This window comes from Aulonocara sp. 'chitande type north' Nkhata Bay, linkage group LG14 (assembly GCF_057382095.1).
Source record: "Aulonocara sp. 'chitande type north' Nkhata Bay isolate Kocher_YH1m ecotype deep benthic linkage group LG14, A_spYH_male_GT1.1, whole genome shotgun sequence".
Lineage (NCBI taxonomy): Eukaryota > Metazoa > Chordata > Actinopteri > Cichliformes > Cichlidae > Aulonocara > Aulonocara sp. 'chitande type north' Nkhata Bay.
Genome location: NC_141357.1, coordinates 4,332,246 through 4,348,649, shown reverse-complemented (window position 1 = coordinate 4,348,649; position 16,404 = coordinate 4,332,246). Strand labels below are relative to the sequence as shown.

The 16,404-nt window shown below is 43.1% G+C and overlaps 1 protein-coding gene across 2 annotated transcripts in view; it reads right to left on the bottom strand.

Moving 5' to 3' along the window:
- pipox (pipecolic acid oxidase) overlaps positions 1-2,075 on the bottom strand; it is a 30,187-nt gene extending 28,112 nt beyond the window's left edge. Inside the window, exon 1 of one of the 2 annotated variants that reach the window (XM_086260612.1) lies at positions 1,784-2,075. In XM_086260612.1, the coding sequence (XP_086116738.1) occupies positions 1,784-1,894 (111 nt within the window). In that variant the 5' untranslated portion in view covers positions 1,895-2,075. The remainder of the gene's footprint in view (positions 1-1,783) is intronic. The other variant, XM_086260611.1, reaches the window with a different exon arrangement.
- Positions 2,076-16,404: the final 14,329 nt, after the last annotated feature.

The following is a 16,404-nucleotide window of genomic DNA, read 5'->3' as shown; positions in this document are numbered from 1 at the left end:
GCCAAGACTGCCCAAAGTCCACCATGAATTAATTCTTCAAGTTTAAAGAGGATGATCTGTCTTTATTGACAGGCTTCGTACCACAGGCTTTTAAGGCAGTGGCAAATAAACCATTATTCATAAAGCCATTGTTTGATCCTTAGCTTATTACAGGCTAATTTCTAACCTTCCCTTTACCTCAAAAACAGTTTACTGATCATTTGTAAAGTAATGTTTTTTTAAGAGTTTCAATCAAGATTCAGAAAAAAACAGCACTAGTGAAAGTTATGAATGATATTTTTTTGTGGACAGTGGACTCATCTCTGTGCTTGTCCTGCTAGACCTTAATGCATTATTCAGTACCACTGACCACAATATTTCACTGCAGATATGACACTGCTGTGAAATAGGAACTTCGCTGCAGAGGTTTTGTGCGGAGTCTTCCTCGTACACAAAAGTAGCCACAAAGTTCCAAAGAGTTATGTGGTAGGAAAAAGTACATTTTACACATACTTCCTTTAGGCAATATTATTACAAAACACTGCATAAATTTTAATTGACATCATTGCTATAAAAAAATTCTCTTTTTTTTCCCTTGGGACCAGAAAGAGAGAGCACATTTCTCCCATATTAACTTCTACTCATTGCCTCCCTGTTCAATTCAGAACTGAATTTAAAATCCTTCTTCTTACATACAGACTCTTAAATAATCAGACCGCGTCATATTTTAATGACCTTATAGTAACTTTTTATCCCAACAGAGCACTTTGCTCTCAGACTGCAGGCTTACTGGTGATTCCAAGAGTTTTCAAAAGTAGAATGGGAGGCAGAGTCGTCAGTTTTAAGGCCTGTCTACTCAGTTCAATTCAATTTGATAAAATATTATTTATGTAGTCAAATCACAACAATTTTTGCCTAAGGCACGTTTCCTCTACTGTGGAATTTATAGAAGTAATAACCAGCAGCTTGATAAAAATGATAAAGTCAGAGTTAAAATACAATACAGTTTGCATGATTAACTCCTTCAACACAACCAGTGTGTCAGCTTCTAAATGGCTCAAATCCTCAGGGTTTGGGAGCTTCTTTTTTTTCTTTAAATTGGCTAAACCCTCCAGGTGAGCTTCCTCCTTTAAGACGTCTGGAAACGACTCCGAAAAGGGAAAAAAAATGAATCAGGAATGAAGAATAACGTTTTCAAACTATGAAATGCATAATGTTCACCCAACCTGAGAAACTCTGATACCGTCACTACATCAGAGTTCAAACGTCTAGGCTAGGAAGACCAGGACCACCACCACCTCAGGGACTGTGGTAATGTTCTGTAATAACATTACTTTTAATACTTGTTTTTCTTTACTCATGTATTTATATTTAATTTCCATACCCCTCTTGGCTCTACCTTCTAATAATACTAATATGAAACTTAAGTAGATGCACAGACACAAATATTTCATTTCAAATACAAGGACTCTACTTGTTTTGCTCGCCTTTGTCTGTGCTGTATGTGACTTATCTGCTTATTGTTTCACGTATCTGTATATTGTTTTGTTTAAGGAAAATAAAAAGTACACTAAACTTCACTGCCTATCATACTCGTGAATTAAGTAGTTTTACTTTTGATGGTATTTTCCTAACTACTCTTTCATACTTTCTTCTTTCGTGACATTTTCTATGCATTCTATGAACTTGTAGTCAATTATAAGTAAACTGTAATGGAGTACTGTTACAGTGGAACGTAGAGAAACCTGATTAAAATGCAATGGCTCAAGTTAGACTCTTGACTCAAAATCGTTTCATGACGCACCTGCTCCAACAGCAGAGTCTTCTTGTTCTTTTTTGCCAGCTGATAGGCCGTAAAGGAGCCCTGGACGCCTGCCCCGATCACTATGCAATCAAAATCTCCGCTGGTCGACATGTTTAACTCACACACAGAGCTCACAGATCGAGGTCACGCGTTTTTAAAAGTGCTCCACAGATCCGCCTACTAACGCCAGGGGAAGGACGAACAAAAGCCTCCAGGAACTTTGCCCTGAGTGTTGGCGGTCAGGAGCCTGGATTTCCGCCACGCCGAGCAGGAACCGAACGCTTATGCTGGACCGAGCTGAACTCTTCGCGGTTATGATCAGAAGTGCGTTGTGTTGTTGTCTGGATCTACGTCAGGTCCGTTTGACAATAAGGCACACCGCATAGCAGGAGTGCCTGAAAATCTTCTGTAGGGAAAATATTGCCACCATATGTAATGACAAGGAGCCAACTCTGCAGCTCAGCTGTAAATGTTCAAACTTCTTTTGGGCTGTATTTGGTGCCTCGTTTTCTGCTCATAAATCAGACGGACTACTAAGAATATATGATTTAGCCAAGGCCACTGGGAGCAAAATATAGAATTAATGGTGAAATATATTTCGTTTAATTTGTATTCTGGGACAAAAATTTCAGGAACAAAAACACACACACACACAAAACCAAAATATTAAATAAATAATAACTGTATGTAATAGTAGTAGTAGTAGTAGTAATAATAATAATAATAATAATAATACCTATTTGAACGAATACTTTTGTTCTAATAATCATTTATAGGAATAAAAGAAGTGTAAAGACAAAAAATACTGCAGGAAAAAAAATGTGAAAATAACAACATATTTAATATTTTATTCCTTTATTTGTTTTACTATTTTATAGTGCAGAACAAAACTGAAGACAGTCTTTCAATTATCTAAATAAACAAACAGAAACAAAAAACTGAAAACATTTTCAAATATTTCAGAAGAAGCAGCTTTAATAATTCATCCACACTTCAATTGTCTGTCACAGAAAACCTAATGATGAACTAATTTTACAACAGAACTTAGGCAGAATTCACATTTAGTAAAAAAAAGTGTCTTCTAAATGGTGCAAGTAAACACTTCTCTGAAATATTAGTTAACATATTGTGGGCAGGCCTGGTCTGGGACTAAAATCATGGGTCATCTGTGGCAGGGTCCTTCCAGTTTTATCTTTCCTTTTTCCAGCACAGCTAATGCAACACTCAGCAGATCAAAGTGCACCTGTATCAGTTATATAACCACAGAAAGCCTACTCAGGCCACAGGTCACTTCTCTGCAACCCTGGAACAGACAGGTAGAAATGTCATAATTTCATTGTGTAATATTGTGGCACAGTAAAAAACAACAAATGATGTAAACTTTGTAAAGTTTTACAAAAAATAAATTTTTGAAGTTGAGGTCATACCACACAACATATTAGACCATGTCAAAAACCTGGACCAAAATAGAGAAGCAGTGTGGGAACAACTTCACACAATGATTCATCTTTAGCAGCCATAAGTTTAAGTAATTATGATGTAATGAGAGACCTTGTCTGTTTCTCTCTTGTGGATGAACTCTTTTTTTTATCACAGGCCATTTGTTTATGTACAGCTCTCTTAATGCCTTGGCAGAGCAACAAGCCTCGACTTTGACTTTTTTTTTTCTTTTTCAGGTATTGGGTTATATTTGCTGGTGTGCTCAGGATCACTGACATGTTCCATGACGTAGTTTTGGCAAAAATCCAGCTGCCAGACAAGCTTGGATCACACAGAGGAGTTCATGATCAGCTCATTTTTTTCTGACTGCAATGTCCCAGGGTGTCGAGTGACTGCAAAACAAACTGAACAAATCAGTCTTGTCTTCCATCACGTGTTTAGCGGCAGGGTAGAGGTTACACACAATGGTGATGTTTGGTGTTGTCTGTCCAAAAGACATTGTTCCAAAATTCTTATGCTAAGCTAAGTTCTTCCACCTTTTAGAGAAAAAAATGGCTGCGCCTTGGTAACTCTTCCAACAAATGGATGGATGGTTGGAGAGGTTGGAACAACAATCAACAAGTCTGCAGTTAGCTCTTGAAGAAAAAAATAAATTTTGCCTCTGAACATCATCAAAGTGGATTTTAAACCAAAGCAAAGATGCGACTGAAGTCCCCCAAAATTTAAGAACTAAAAAATCTAAGATAAATTTAAATCTAAGGATTTAAAAAAAATACTTGATAAGATCCTTTGCAGTCGAAACTGACAGTCTGAAGTCTAGAGCGCATGGACGTGGTCAGATGCTGTTTATACAACCTTGCTATGCTTTGCCAGGCTTTAGCTGCAGCTCAGTTTAGTTGCTGCCTGTTTGTTTGTCCCTCTGCCTTCAGTTTTGTCTTCAGTAACTAAACAGGATCCTCTATTAAATTGGGATCGGGTGACAATGTTATAATAGACTGTTTCTTTGCCTTGAGATATGTTTTGGTTTCATTTGCAGGATGCTTTTAATCCCTATCCATTTGTACTTCATCTAATCAGGGAGTATAGCCCTGTACAGTCTTGAAGCATACCCAATAATCCAGGTAAGGCATACTCAGAAAGCCGAATCTGTTTATTTGGACATAACATTTTCAGTGGAAGAAGCATTTCAACATTTTAACAGGAGTTGTCTCTGATACATGATGGTGTAGAGATTCAAACGTTTATTTAATGATTTTTTTACTCCTCCAATGGGAGGAGTAAAAAAATCATTAAATGTCCTCAAATGTATGTCCTTAAATAAACTGTCCTCCAGCTGTCCTCAAATGCATTTGAGGACAGCTGGAGCCTCAGCCCGAACAGTTCTCCTTTGTTGTCAATCAACGCTCAGATACCTCATCACCATCGACCTCTGCAACATAAGACTATAGAAATAAGGTCCAGTCTCCTCAAAAACCACATTAGACCTCTGCTGTTATTAATATATGCAGAATACCACCTCGTTATGTTGTACTTTCAACAACGTATCTTTTCCTCATTTCTATAAGACCTATCAACAGTGTAGGGCATGGCTATTCAACTAAGACGTTAGTTGGGCCAGATTTCAAACTGAGGAATTTATCTGGGCCAGATATTTTTTTGCAGCCAGTAAATGGCCTGTATTTATATAGCGCTTTACTAGTCCCTAAGGACCCCAAAGCGCTTTACACATTCAGTCATCCATCCACACACTTTCACACACTGGTGATGGCAAGCTACATTGTAGCCACAGCCGCCCTGGGGCGCACTGACAGAGGCGAGGCTGCCGGGCACTGGCGCCACCGGGCCCTCTGACCACCACCAGTAGGCAACGGGTGAAGTGTCTTGCCCAAGGACACAACGACCGAGACTATCCAAGCCGGGGCTCGAACCGGCAACCTTCCAATTACAAGGCAAACTCCCAACTCTTGAGCCACGATCAAGGGGCCAGCAGTAAGCAGCAGATCATGATCAATTTCAAACCCACACAACTATATTGAAAAACAAGTAATTTTTTTTATTCCTTTTCCCCTGTAAATCTGGTGACCTCTCACAAATGCACACCGAAAGGTCCATTTAAAAAAAGGGAGCTATAACTAAACTATTTTTTGTACATTTGAAATAATAATTAAAAAAAACATTTTGATAATTCCCTTTCAAATTAAAATAAATATTTTGCTGACCACTCATTTTTCCTGCCATGGATGGAGCCCCATCCGTCACAAGTATACAGATACGCTTCATATCCAGACCATTTTCCTCAAAAAGAGCTGAAATCTTCTCAAAAATTATTTCGGCAGCTTACTAACGGTAGTAAGCCGAGCAATTTCCCATCCAAAAAACGGACATATACGCACAACTGTGCATTATCAGTTCTGTCTGTGATCTCCTGCTATAGACATTACATCAGTTTTCTTCAGGTTCTTCAGCATTTCAAACTCGTCTGACGCCAGAACTTCAACTCTACGAATATTTGAACTGTCTGACAGGGTACGTTTTTAATAGCAGATGTCACATTTACTTTAATTTTTTCGTCACTTATCACCGCATCTGCAGTATTTCACTGTTTCAGAATCTGTGAAAAGCCTTTTCTTCTTCGCCAAGAAGGAAACACGAAGGGAAGCTGCTGCAGCTCTCTCTTGGGCTGTACAGGACCCTCACCATGGTAGTACAACTCCGGTTGTAAGATTATTAAACTCGCAATTAAACTGTACTTTTGCAGCACTCTCCTGAGATTGCTCTGGAAAGTCTGTGTAGAAAGTCTGGTGTTTGTCATTGTGGTGCCTGTGTAAGTACCGCAACACACTCACTGCAAATTAAACACATAGGTTTGGCATTTGGATTTGGCAGTAAAATGAATAAGTATTTGTCAGTCCAGGCAGGGTTAAACCGACGGTTTTCATTGTCAAATTTACGCGTTTGGACTGAGAAAGACATGCTGTTGTCACATCATACTGTATATATGATGATTGTTTAATATGTTTACATCACGGTGCATTGTGGGTTAAATATTGCTAGGCTACTAGGAGTGTTGCATTCACAGTCTACACTACGCTGTAGGAATTTTTAATTTTTTAAAATTAATTAATTAATTAATTTTTTGCGTTTTCTCTGTGTTTCTGCCAGGACCACAGGCAGGGCCACTCGCAGGTTGCTTCTGGGCTGCATGTGGCCCGCGGGCCGCCATTTGAATAAGCTTCGTGTAGGGACTAATGCGTTATTAAGTAAGCGTTACAGTAACTACGTTATTATTGTGGTAACGAGCACGGTAACTAGTTATTATGCCAAAATCAGGAACGCGTTAATCGTTACTGGGATTTAGATAGGGTCGTTATTCGTTACTTCATGTGGTGGCTACAGGGCTCGCAAAATCGCTAGCCCGACGTCCCGGAGCTAGCGATATCTCCGGTCGGGCGACCAAAATCTATCTCAGCCCCGCCTGTCGGGCTATATGATAACCCGACTCGGGCTAGCGATTTTGCGAGCCCTGGGCTATCGTGGAGCTTCCACAGATTCAGTAACATTAGCAAGTGGTGGAGGCCAGCAGGTGGATGAGGGAAAGGGGAGGCAGGAGGGGGAGAGACCCGAGGCGGCCGCCGGTGTCAGGTGAACTGAACTTCAGGTAAGAAGTTATGACCTGCAGTCTATCTGGGTCAGATATAAACCAAGTTTAGGTGGAGTTTATTTTCGTTATGCTGACGTTTTCGTACTGGGTACTAGCTAGCATGACGGAGTTTCTATACAGCTGGGTGGGTGCTATGATGTTACTGATGTTGAAGTTTATTTTGTTCATAAGGTTAATTATTAGAGTTGCCAACCGTCCCGTAAAAAACGGAATCGTCTCGTATTCAGAGAAAATATTACGGGTTTCGTATTGAGGTGAAAAGGAACACAGTTTGTCCCGGACTTCAGCTACAATGAAAAAGACACAAAGCTGGAGTTATTTTGTCTTTACGCTGCACAGCTGCCTCTTCTTCTCTCATTCTCTCCCCCTCCCTCTCCTGTTGCAACTTCAATCATGAAACTGATCAATGAAACTGATCGGCTTTTCTGTCGCAAGTCCAGTTGTTCTGGGAACCCATCCTACCCGTTGTTTCTGCGCATGGCACAACACGAAATTAAGTGCCAAACCATCCTACCTTTGTGAGTGTGACCTACAAGCATACTAACAGCTAAAATTTAGTGGCAAATCGTCCTACCTTTGTTAATAAGAGCTAGAAACTTACTTTGAAACTTTACTTTGAAAGTAACGAGTAACTCGAAGTAACTGAGTGTCTGAGTCAGAACCAGACACGGAGAAGCTGCATTCAGCTTTTATGCTCCTTATATCTGGAACAAACTCCCAGAAAGCCTCAGATCAGCTGAAACACTCAGTTTATTTAAATCCAGGTTGAAGACTCACCTGTTCTCAGCTGCATTTAAATAAAGCACCAAATCCGCACTTAAGCTTAAATTTCAAAACTTACATTTTAACTACTGATTTTATCTACTGTTCTGATTTTATCTGTTTTGATTTTTGATTTTATATACTGTTTTGTTTGTTTGTTTGTTTGTTAGTTAGTTAGTTTGCTTGTTTTAAATCAATTTTAAATCATGCTTTTTATTTGTTTTTGTTTCTAATGTCTCTGTAAAGCACTTTGAATCACCTTGTTGTTGAATTGTGCTATACAAATAAACTTGCCTTTCCTTGCTTTTGATAATAATAATGGATTGCATTTATATAGTGCTTTTCGGGGCCCTCAAAGCGCTGTACAATGCCACTATTCATTCACTCTCACATTCACACACTGGTGGAGGCAGCTACAGTTGTAGCCACAGCTGCCCTGGGGCAGACTGACAGAAGCGAGGCTGCCATATTGCGCCATCGGCCCCTCTGGCCAACACCAGTAGGCGGTAGGTGAAGTGTCTTGCCCAAGGACACAACGACCAAGACAGACAGAGCTGGGAATTGAACCGGCAACCTTCCAGTTACAAGACGAACTGCCAACTCTTTGGCCACGATCGCCCCAGTAACTAGAAGTAACTAGTAATGTAACTAAGTTACTAATTTATAGTAACTTACCCAACACTGCCTATCAAGACCTAATATTTGCATAGTATGAATTTTTTAATAAGCACAGACATAGAGAAACATAACAAAAGAAACAAAAACTAATTTGCTAAGCAGCTTAATGGTGAAAATGTTCAGTGCTCTACGTAGCTTACACTGACCTTAATTCATTATGGTGCCAGTGGTTTGGGAATGTTTATGAAAAACCATTAAAGGATCATTATATTAACCAATCATTAGATTGTGTAGTTTCTTACAACTATTTCCATAATAAAAAAAATGACACTATCAACATGTACCACACATTGTTTAACTACCTGACCAACCATTATTGCTGCCTTGGATAGATTTGTCTGTAACACATCCACATCAGATTACATTAGATGCCTTATGGGTAGACAGTTGGGTGGGTGGGAGACAGCCTCTGTCGGGTCCATGGGGTTCAGAGGACAGCAGGGTGAACAGATGGATGGTGAAGAATGTCAGACCTGCGAAGGGTCAGCTGGTCAACTGTTCCGCTATGCCACCTCCCCACAATCCTGCTAAATCGCACCACAAAACATTAACTTCACATGCCACATTCATCCTTCCTTCACACTGTGCTACCTTGAAGGACACATCCTCCTAATGAGTGGCTCAGATGGTAGAGTGGGTCGCATGCACAACTTGAGTACATTTATCAGAAATGTGTATTTTTTGTAACTTTTATTTATTTATTTTTTAATTACCTAATACTATGTTTTTATGAGGCTGCCAAACATTCTTTGTTGGTCAAAATACTTCCAGAAAATCTTCTTTTACAAGCTGTGAATTTAAGGATAATTCAGAATTAAAGTTTAAATGACAAAGAGAGCATGTTGTAACACTCAAGGGTGCAGCGAAGCCCAACACACAGAAGGACACTGTTTTTAGTTGTTCAGACATCTTTTCTGTTTTTTGGTTGTACACACACTGCTTCTGCAAATCTAAACAGTCCTATGCTGTTAAAACTTGGCTACTGCTTCCCTCTGTCAGCTGCAGCTCTGCTGCTCTCCACCCACGCCTGACCCAGTGTAAACCTACTTACATTTTAGTAATAAGAATAACAAAAATCTTACTTGGCCAATATCAGAGGATCTAAGATTGGCAGGAACCCAAGGTATAAACATCAATAATGAAGAACCACACCAGAGTAACAGTGCACAAAATAGTATATTTGACAATATATTAATTGTTTGTCCTACCACACTCCAGTGAAGAGGGAAAGTTTGAAGTCTTGCAGGTATCTGTTTCAACATGCAATGGAAACGAAGCTCTGGCTTCAATAAAGCCTCAACAATCTTACCGACTCTTGGGTTGGCTCACCATCCAGTTAACTGGAACTGTGGAATCGCTACTCCTCTTGCTTCAGACCAGGGGCGATTCTAGGATCAGAGCTTTGGGGGTGCTGAGCACCCAGAGAGCTGCCCAGCAGATACACTTTACTCGTCACAATGAGACTTCTTCCCTGTCTCTTTCGGTCCAGGGAGTGTCCTCATCGTCTGTTGTCTTCGTCTCCGTTATCAGTCATCATAATTTTACCATCTCTGTGCAAGTCTGCAAATGTCTTTATTAAATCATAAGATTCTTAAATTCATCAAGTCTCTCTGTGCCTGGGTCCTCGTCACAAATCATGACATCACTGTTTTGTACATTTTAACACAATTTAATACCACATTTTTGAAAGAAAAGCAAAACACTTGGTGTTTTTGTTACAGAAAAGTCTGTAACAAAACCATCAAATCTGATAAAGGTTATTTAAATGCTGCAAAAGAAGAATGGATTGGAATAAAAAAAAAAATACATATCCTAACCTTAATTACTGGAGGAGAATAATAAATGATGCTCATAGTGAGTAAGAAGTAAATTGAGTGCATTTTTTGGACAGAGATTCACTTTTAATGTGTATGTATAATATAATACAGATACATTAAAAAAAACACTCCCGAAACAGAATAAATTATTACAAATAAATTATTACAAAATATTAATAAAAACTATAAAAATGGAGGCAACTTTGCCTGTGGTAGAATGTATACAATATATGAAAAAATCTTTACTGAGGATACTAATTTTACTAATTTAATAATACAAATTTTGTGTTGTAAGATTTATGAGTTTCATGCTTTCATAGTGGTACTTTGGAGAGCTTGACATTTTTATCAGGTGGTACACACTGTAAAAAGTTTGAGAAACACTGATAAGTGTATGTGTGATTAAGATTAAGGAACTGACCTCCCAGCCCATTGTTCCGTCAGTGGGCTGGTTTCAGTCATTATGCAAATGTAACTGTTTATAAGATTGGGGAAACCTGCAGTCAGCTGAGACTGAAGAAGTCACTCGGATGAGTGACGAAACGTTTCTCCCACAAAACGCTACGTCCAGATGAACAGAATCAACTTTTGGAGAAGTGTATGTGTGCTTTTGGAAAACATTTAAAGCTGCAGTACAGAATCTTTGAAACAAGCTTAAAACATTTTTAGAATATAAACAGAGCATCTGCTTCTCTTTACAGCTCCTCACTCCACCAGGGCTGTTTGGCTCTTTCTGATAGTGTGCAAATGTGATGTACGTATTGCGGCACTCATACAGACAAGTGGACGGTCCAAAAGTTGGCCTACCTATTACTGGCTGAGGTTTTAGTAGAGTTGTGGCTGAACCACATAAAAATATATCATTAATTTTAATCTCCCCAATCCATTATAATGTTATGTTGGAATGTTGTTAAAGAGGGTCAAAAATGTTTCAACCCAGTTTGTTTTGCAGATTCTGTATAGCAGCTTTAATATAGGGAGAACACAACTTCCAGATTGTGTGAGTAAAATCAGGTTTTTTCTCTTTGTCAGTTTAACAGTTTTGTTTTGCCTGTCACTGTTCCCTGTCTGTTTTCTTACCTGGTTCTTCCTGACCTTGTACTTTCTCCTCACGTTCCCCTCTTTCCTCTCTCCCTCTTTGGACTGACAATCATACATAAATAGATTGTATTCAATTAGATGAAAAATTACATCCATCCATCCATCCATCCATCCATCTTCATCCGCTTTATCCGAGGCCGGGTCGCGGGGGCAGCAGCCTAAGCAGAGAGGCCCAGACCGCCCTCTCCCCAGCCACCTCCTCCAGCTTATCCGGGGGAACACCAAGGCGTTCCCAGGCCAGCCGAGAGATATAATCTCTCCAGTGTGTCCGGGGTCTGCCCCGGGGCCTCCTCCCGGTGGGACATGCCTGGAACACCTCACCCAGGAGGCGTCCAGGGGGCATCCTTGTCAGATGCCCGAACCACCTCAGCTGGCTCCTTTCGATGTGGAGCAGCAGCGGCTCTACTCTGAGCCCATCCCGGATGGCCAAACTTCTCACCCTATCTCTAAGGGAGAGGCCAGCCACCCTTCGGAGGAAGACCATTTCTGCCGCTTGTATCCGCGATCTCGTTCTTTCAGTCACTACCCACAGCTCGTGGCCATAGGTGAGGGTAGGGACGTAGATCGACCGGTAAATTACACTCAGCTCCCTCTTCACCACGACGGACCGGTGCAGCGTCTGCATTACTGCAGCTGCAGCCCCAATCCGTCTGTCGATCTCCGGCTCCCTTCTCCCATCACTCGCGAACAAGACCCCGAGATACTTGATCTCCTCCACTTGGGGCAGGAACTCATCCCCGACCCGGAGTGGGCACTCCACCCTTTTCCGGCTGAGAACCATGGCCTCCTCATTCCCGCTGCTTCACACTCGGCTGCGAACCATTCCAGTGCAAGCTGGAGGCCCTCACCCGATGAAGCCAACAGAACCACATCATCTGCAAAAATCAGAGATGAGATTCTGAGGCCACCAAAGCGAAAGCCCTTCGCCACTTGGCTGCGCCTAGAAATCCTGTCCATAAAAATTATGAACAGAACCGGAGACAAAGGGCAGCCCTGGCGGAGCCCATCACCCACCGGGAACGAGTCCGACTTATTGCCGGCAATGCGAACCAAGCTCTTGCAACGGTTGTATAGGGATCGAATGGCCCGTAGCAATGGGCCAGACACCCCATACTCCCGCAACACCTCCCACAGGACACCCCGAGGGACACGGTCGAATGCCTTCTCCAAGTCCACAAAACACATGTAGACTGCTTGGGCAAACTCCCATGCACCCTCAAGTATCCTGGAGAGGATAAAGAGCTGGTCCAGTGTTCCGCGACCAGGACGAAAACCGCATTGTTCCTCCTGTATCTGAGGTTCGACTAGCGGACGAACTCTCCTTTCCAGAACCCTGGCATAGACTTTCCCAGGGAGGCTGAGGAATGTGATCCCCCTGTAGTTGGAACACACCCTCCGGTCCCCCTTCTTAAAGATGGGGACCACCACCCCGGTCTGCCAGTCCACAGGTACTGCCCCTGATCTCCACGCAACATTGCAGAGGCGTGTCAACCAGGACAGCCCTACAACGTCCAGAGCCTTCAGGAACTCGGGGCGGACCTCATCAACACCAGGGGCTCTGCCACCAAGGAGTTGTTTAACTGCCTCAGTGACCTCGCCCCCGGAAATTGGCGGGTCATTCCCCTCATCCCCAGACTCTGCTTCCTCCTCGGAAGACGTGTCAGTGGGATTAAGGAGGTCCTCGAAGTATTCCTTCCACCGCCTGACAATTTTCTCAGTCGACGTCAGCAGCGCTCTGCCAGCACTATACACAGTGCAGGTAGAGCACCGCTTTCCCCTCCTGAGACGCCTGACGGTTTGCCAGAATCTCTTCGAGGCAGTCCGAAAGTCTTTTTCCAAGGCCTCTCTGAACTCCTCCCACACCCGAGTTTTTGCTTCAGCCACTGCCCGAGCCGCATTCCACTTGGCCTGTCGATACCTGTCGGCTGCCTCCGGAGTCCCACAGGCTAACCAAGCCCGATAGGACTCCTTCAGCCTGGTGGCTCCCTTCACCTCTGGTGTCCACCATTTGGTTCGGGGATTACCACCACGGCAGGCACCAACCACCTTGCGGCCGCAGCTCAATGCAGCAGCTTCGGCAATGGAGACGCTGAACATGGTCCATTCAGACTCAATGTCCCCAGTCTCCCTCGGAATGCTGTTGAAGCTCTGCCGGAGGTGTGCGTTGAAGATCTCGCGGACTGGGGCCTCTGCTAGACGTTCCCAGCACACCCTCACTGCGCGTTTAGGTGCACCGGGTCTGTCTAGCGTCCTCCCCCGCCACCTGATCCAACTCACCACCAGGTGGTGATCAGTTGACAGCTCAGCCCCTCTCTTTACCCGAGTGTCCAGAACATATGGTCGCAGGTCTGGTGATACGATTACAAAATTGATCATGGACCTATGGCCTAGAGCGTCCTGGTGCCACGTGCACTTATGGACACTCTTATGTTCGAACAGGGTGTTCGTTATGGCCAAACTGTGATTGGCCACCTGGAGACTCCTGGAGACCCATGTGAGCATTGAAGTCTCCCAGCAGGACAACAGAGTCTCCAGGTGGAGCACCTTCCAGCGCACCCCCCCCCCCCCCCCCCCCCCCCCCCCCCAGGGACTCTAAGAAGGCTGGGTACTCCGAACTGCCACTCGGCGCATAAGCGCAGATGACAGTCAGGACCCGTTCCCCGACCCTAAGGCGCAGGGAACAAACCCTCTCATCCACCGGGAAAAACCCCAACATACCGGCAGCAAGCCGAGGGGATATTAGAATACCCACCCCAGCCCGCCGCCTCTCACCAGGGGCAACTCCAGACTGAGACAGAGTCCAGCCTCTCTCCAGGAGACTGGTTCCAGAGCCCAAGCCATGCGTAGAGGTGAGCCCGACTATATCTAGCCGGTACCTCTCAACCTCACCCACTAACTCAGGCTCCTTCCCCACCAGAGAGGTGACATTCCATGTCCCTATTGCCAGTCTTGGCATCTGGGGGTCAGTCCGCCAGGGCCTCCGCTCCTGGCCGCCACCCGGCACACAATGCACCCGACCCCTATGGCGCCTCTTGCGGGCGGAGGGCATGCGGGAGGATGGGCCCATGTCTCCTCTTCGGGCTGGGCCCGGCCGGGCTCCATGGACTAAGGCCTGGCCACCAGACGCTTGCCCTCGGGCACCCTCCCCAGGCCTGGCTCCAGGGCGGGGCCCTGGTAACCTTATCCCGGGCAGGGTGAACTGTTCCCTCGATGTTCTTTTCATAAGGGTCTTCTGAATCACTCTTTGTCTGGTCCCTCACCCAGGACTAATTTGCCATGGGAGACCCTACCAGGGGGCGAAAGCCCCCAGACAACATAGCCCCTGCAGGGTTCTAGAGTGCGACCAATTTGGTCGCAAATGCGACCAAATTTTTCAGTGGTGCGACTAAAAAAAATATTTGGTTGCACCTGTGCGACCAAATGTTCGGGTAGCAAAAAAAAAAAAAAAAAATATCTGTAACCTTCCCTGTGGTCAACAACAGACACACATTATGCCCCTATCGTGGACTAAACCAATCAGAGATAGTAAGGGGCGGGACCTCTCTGATTGGCTGTGGTCCAGTTGAAAGTGCAGGTGGAAATGGAGGTGAGTAGCTTGAATAAAGTGATATCAATTCATTAAATCCTGAATCGACTTTTAAATATAACTGTGTTTTGCCAGAAACGCCAGATTCTCAGATTAAAGCTCACAAAACCATTTCAACAACAACCAAACAGCAAATGAGAGCAGGTACACGGACTCCACACAAAGACATAACACAGAACAGACCCGACGCATCAGAATCAACTTTGTCTTTCTCGGCTTTCTCACCCGACGGCCCGCAGACGGACACGCTGTTGGAGCTTAGGGATTCTGATGCGTCCGGTCCGCGCTGTGTTTACGTCTTTTTGCACTGATTCTGAGCTGCAGGCTTTGTCTCTCTCCAACCAAAATTCACCGAGCCAGCAGCAAAAGAAGCAGCAAACTGCGCTTCACATTTGATCAATGTCATCATGAATTTTGCTGTTTTGCTTCCACGACTATTAAAATCACACTTCATGCACAGCTAGCTCTCTCTCTATCTCTCTCTGTACTTCAAGAACAGTTTCCCGTCTCCAATCTCTGTTTTCTGTATTATTCATTCACTTATTACCCACCAGTCTACCGTTGTTTACAGCGCTGTGGCTGCTGTCTTTTTCTTTTCTTTTTCTTTTTTTCACTTAAATGACCTCGGACAAGAAAGCCTATTTTTTCTGTTGTTCAATACTGAAGAAATTAAAACTTTATATGCAGAACATTGTAGAATATTTTTAAGGTTATCTGCTATAAAAAGCCAGACCAGGAAAATCTCCTTCATGTTTTTCTGTGTTTTATTCTCAGTTACTTTCACACAAAGGCATCTGCTTTGATGTTCACAATTCTGATGAAGTCAGTACTGATAAATGATCAGAATTATAATATTTCTGACTGTCTGAGGCTAAGTTGAATCGAATCGGGACTTTGAAAACCGGAATCGAATGGATTATAGAAATCAGTGATGATACCCAGCCCTAGTGAGCAGCCTAGGCACGACAGAAGTGGATGTAGCTGTAATAGGAAAAGAACTATTGCTAACTTTTCTGTTAAGTTAAGGCCTGATCCTTCTGAAATTCATAGCCAGTGCTCTGACACGGTGTCATCAATCTTTGAATGCTGAAAAAGCACAGTGTATCCAGAAAAACACATTATATTATATAAATTATTATAAAATTTGTGTGCGCCTAACTTTTGTGCCGGTACGCCTAACTTTTTAAAGTTAGGCGTACCGGTACGCCCATGGCAAAAAGTTAGTCTAGAGCCCTGCCCTGGGATCCCTGGGACACACAAACCCCTCCACCACGATAAGGTAGCGATTCAAGGAGGAGAAAAATTACATTAATATGAAAAAAGAAATACTATTAAGATCTCTAACAAAAAGTCCTCTTTCAGTGTACTTTCAACCAAAAGGCAAATAACCAAACCACATGAACATCTAATAAAACACATAAATATTGAAATACTGATCCAACATTATTCTTGATTGATAGATCATTTGTTCTTACACTTTTACCTGAATGTGGCTCCTTTTTTTGAAAAAACTTCCTTATATCCATAATGAACCTGGCTGTCTCTCTGTACACACACACACACACACACACACACA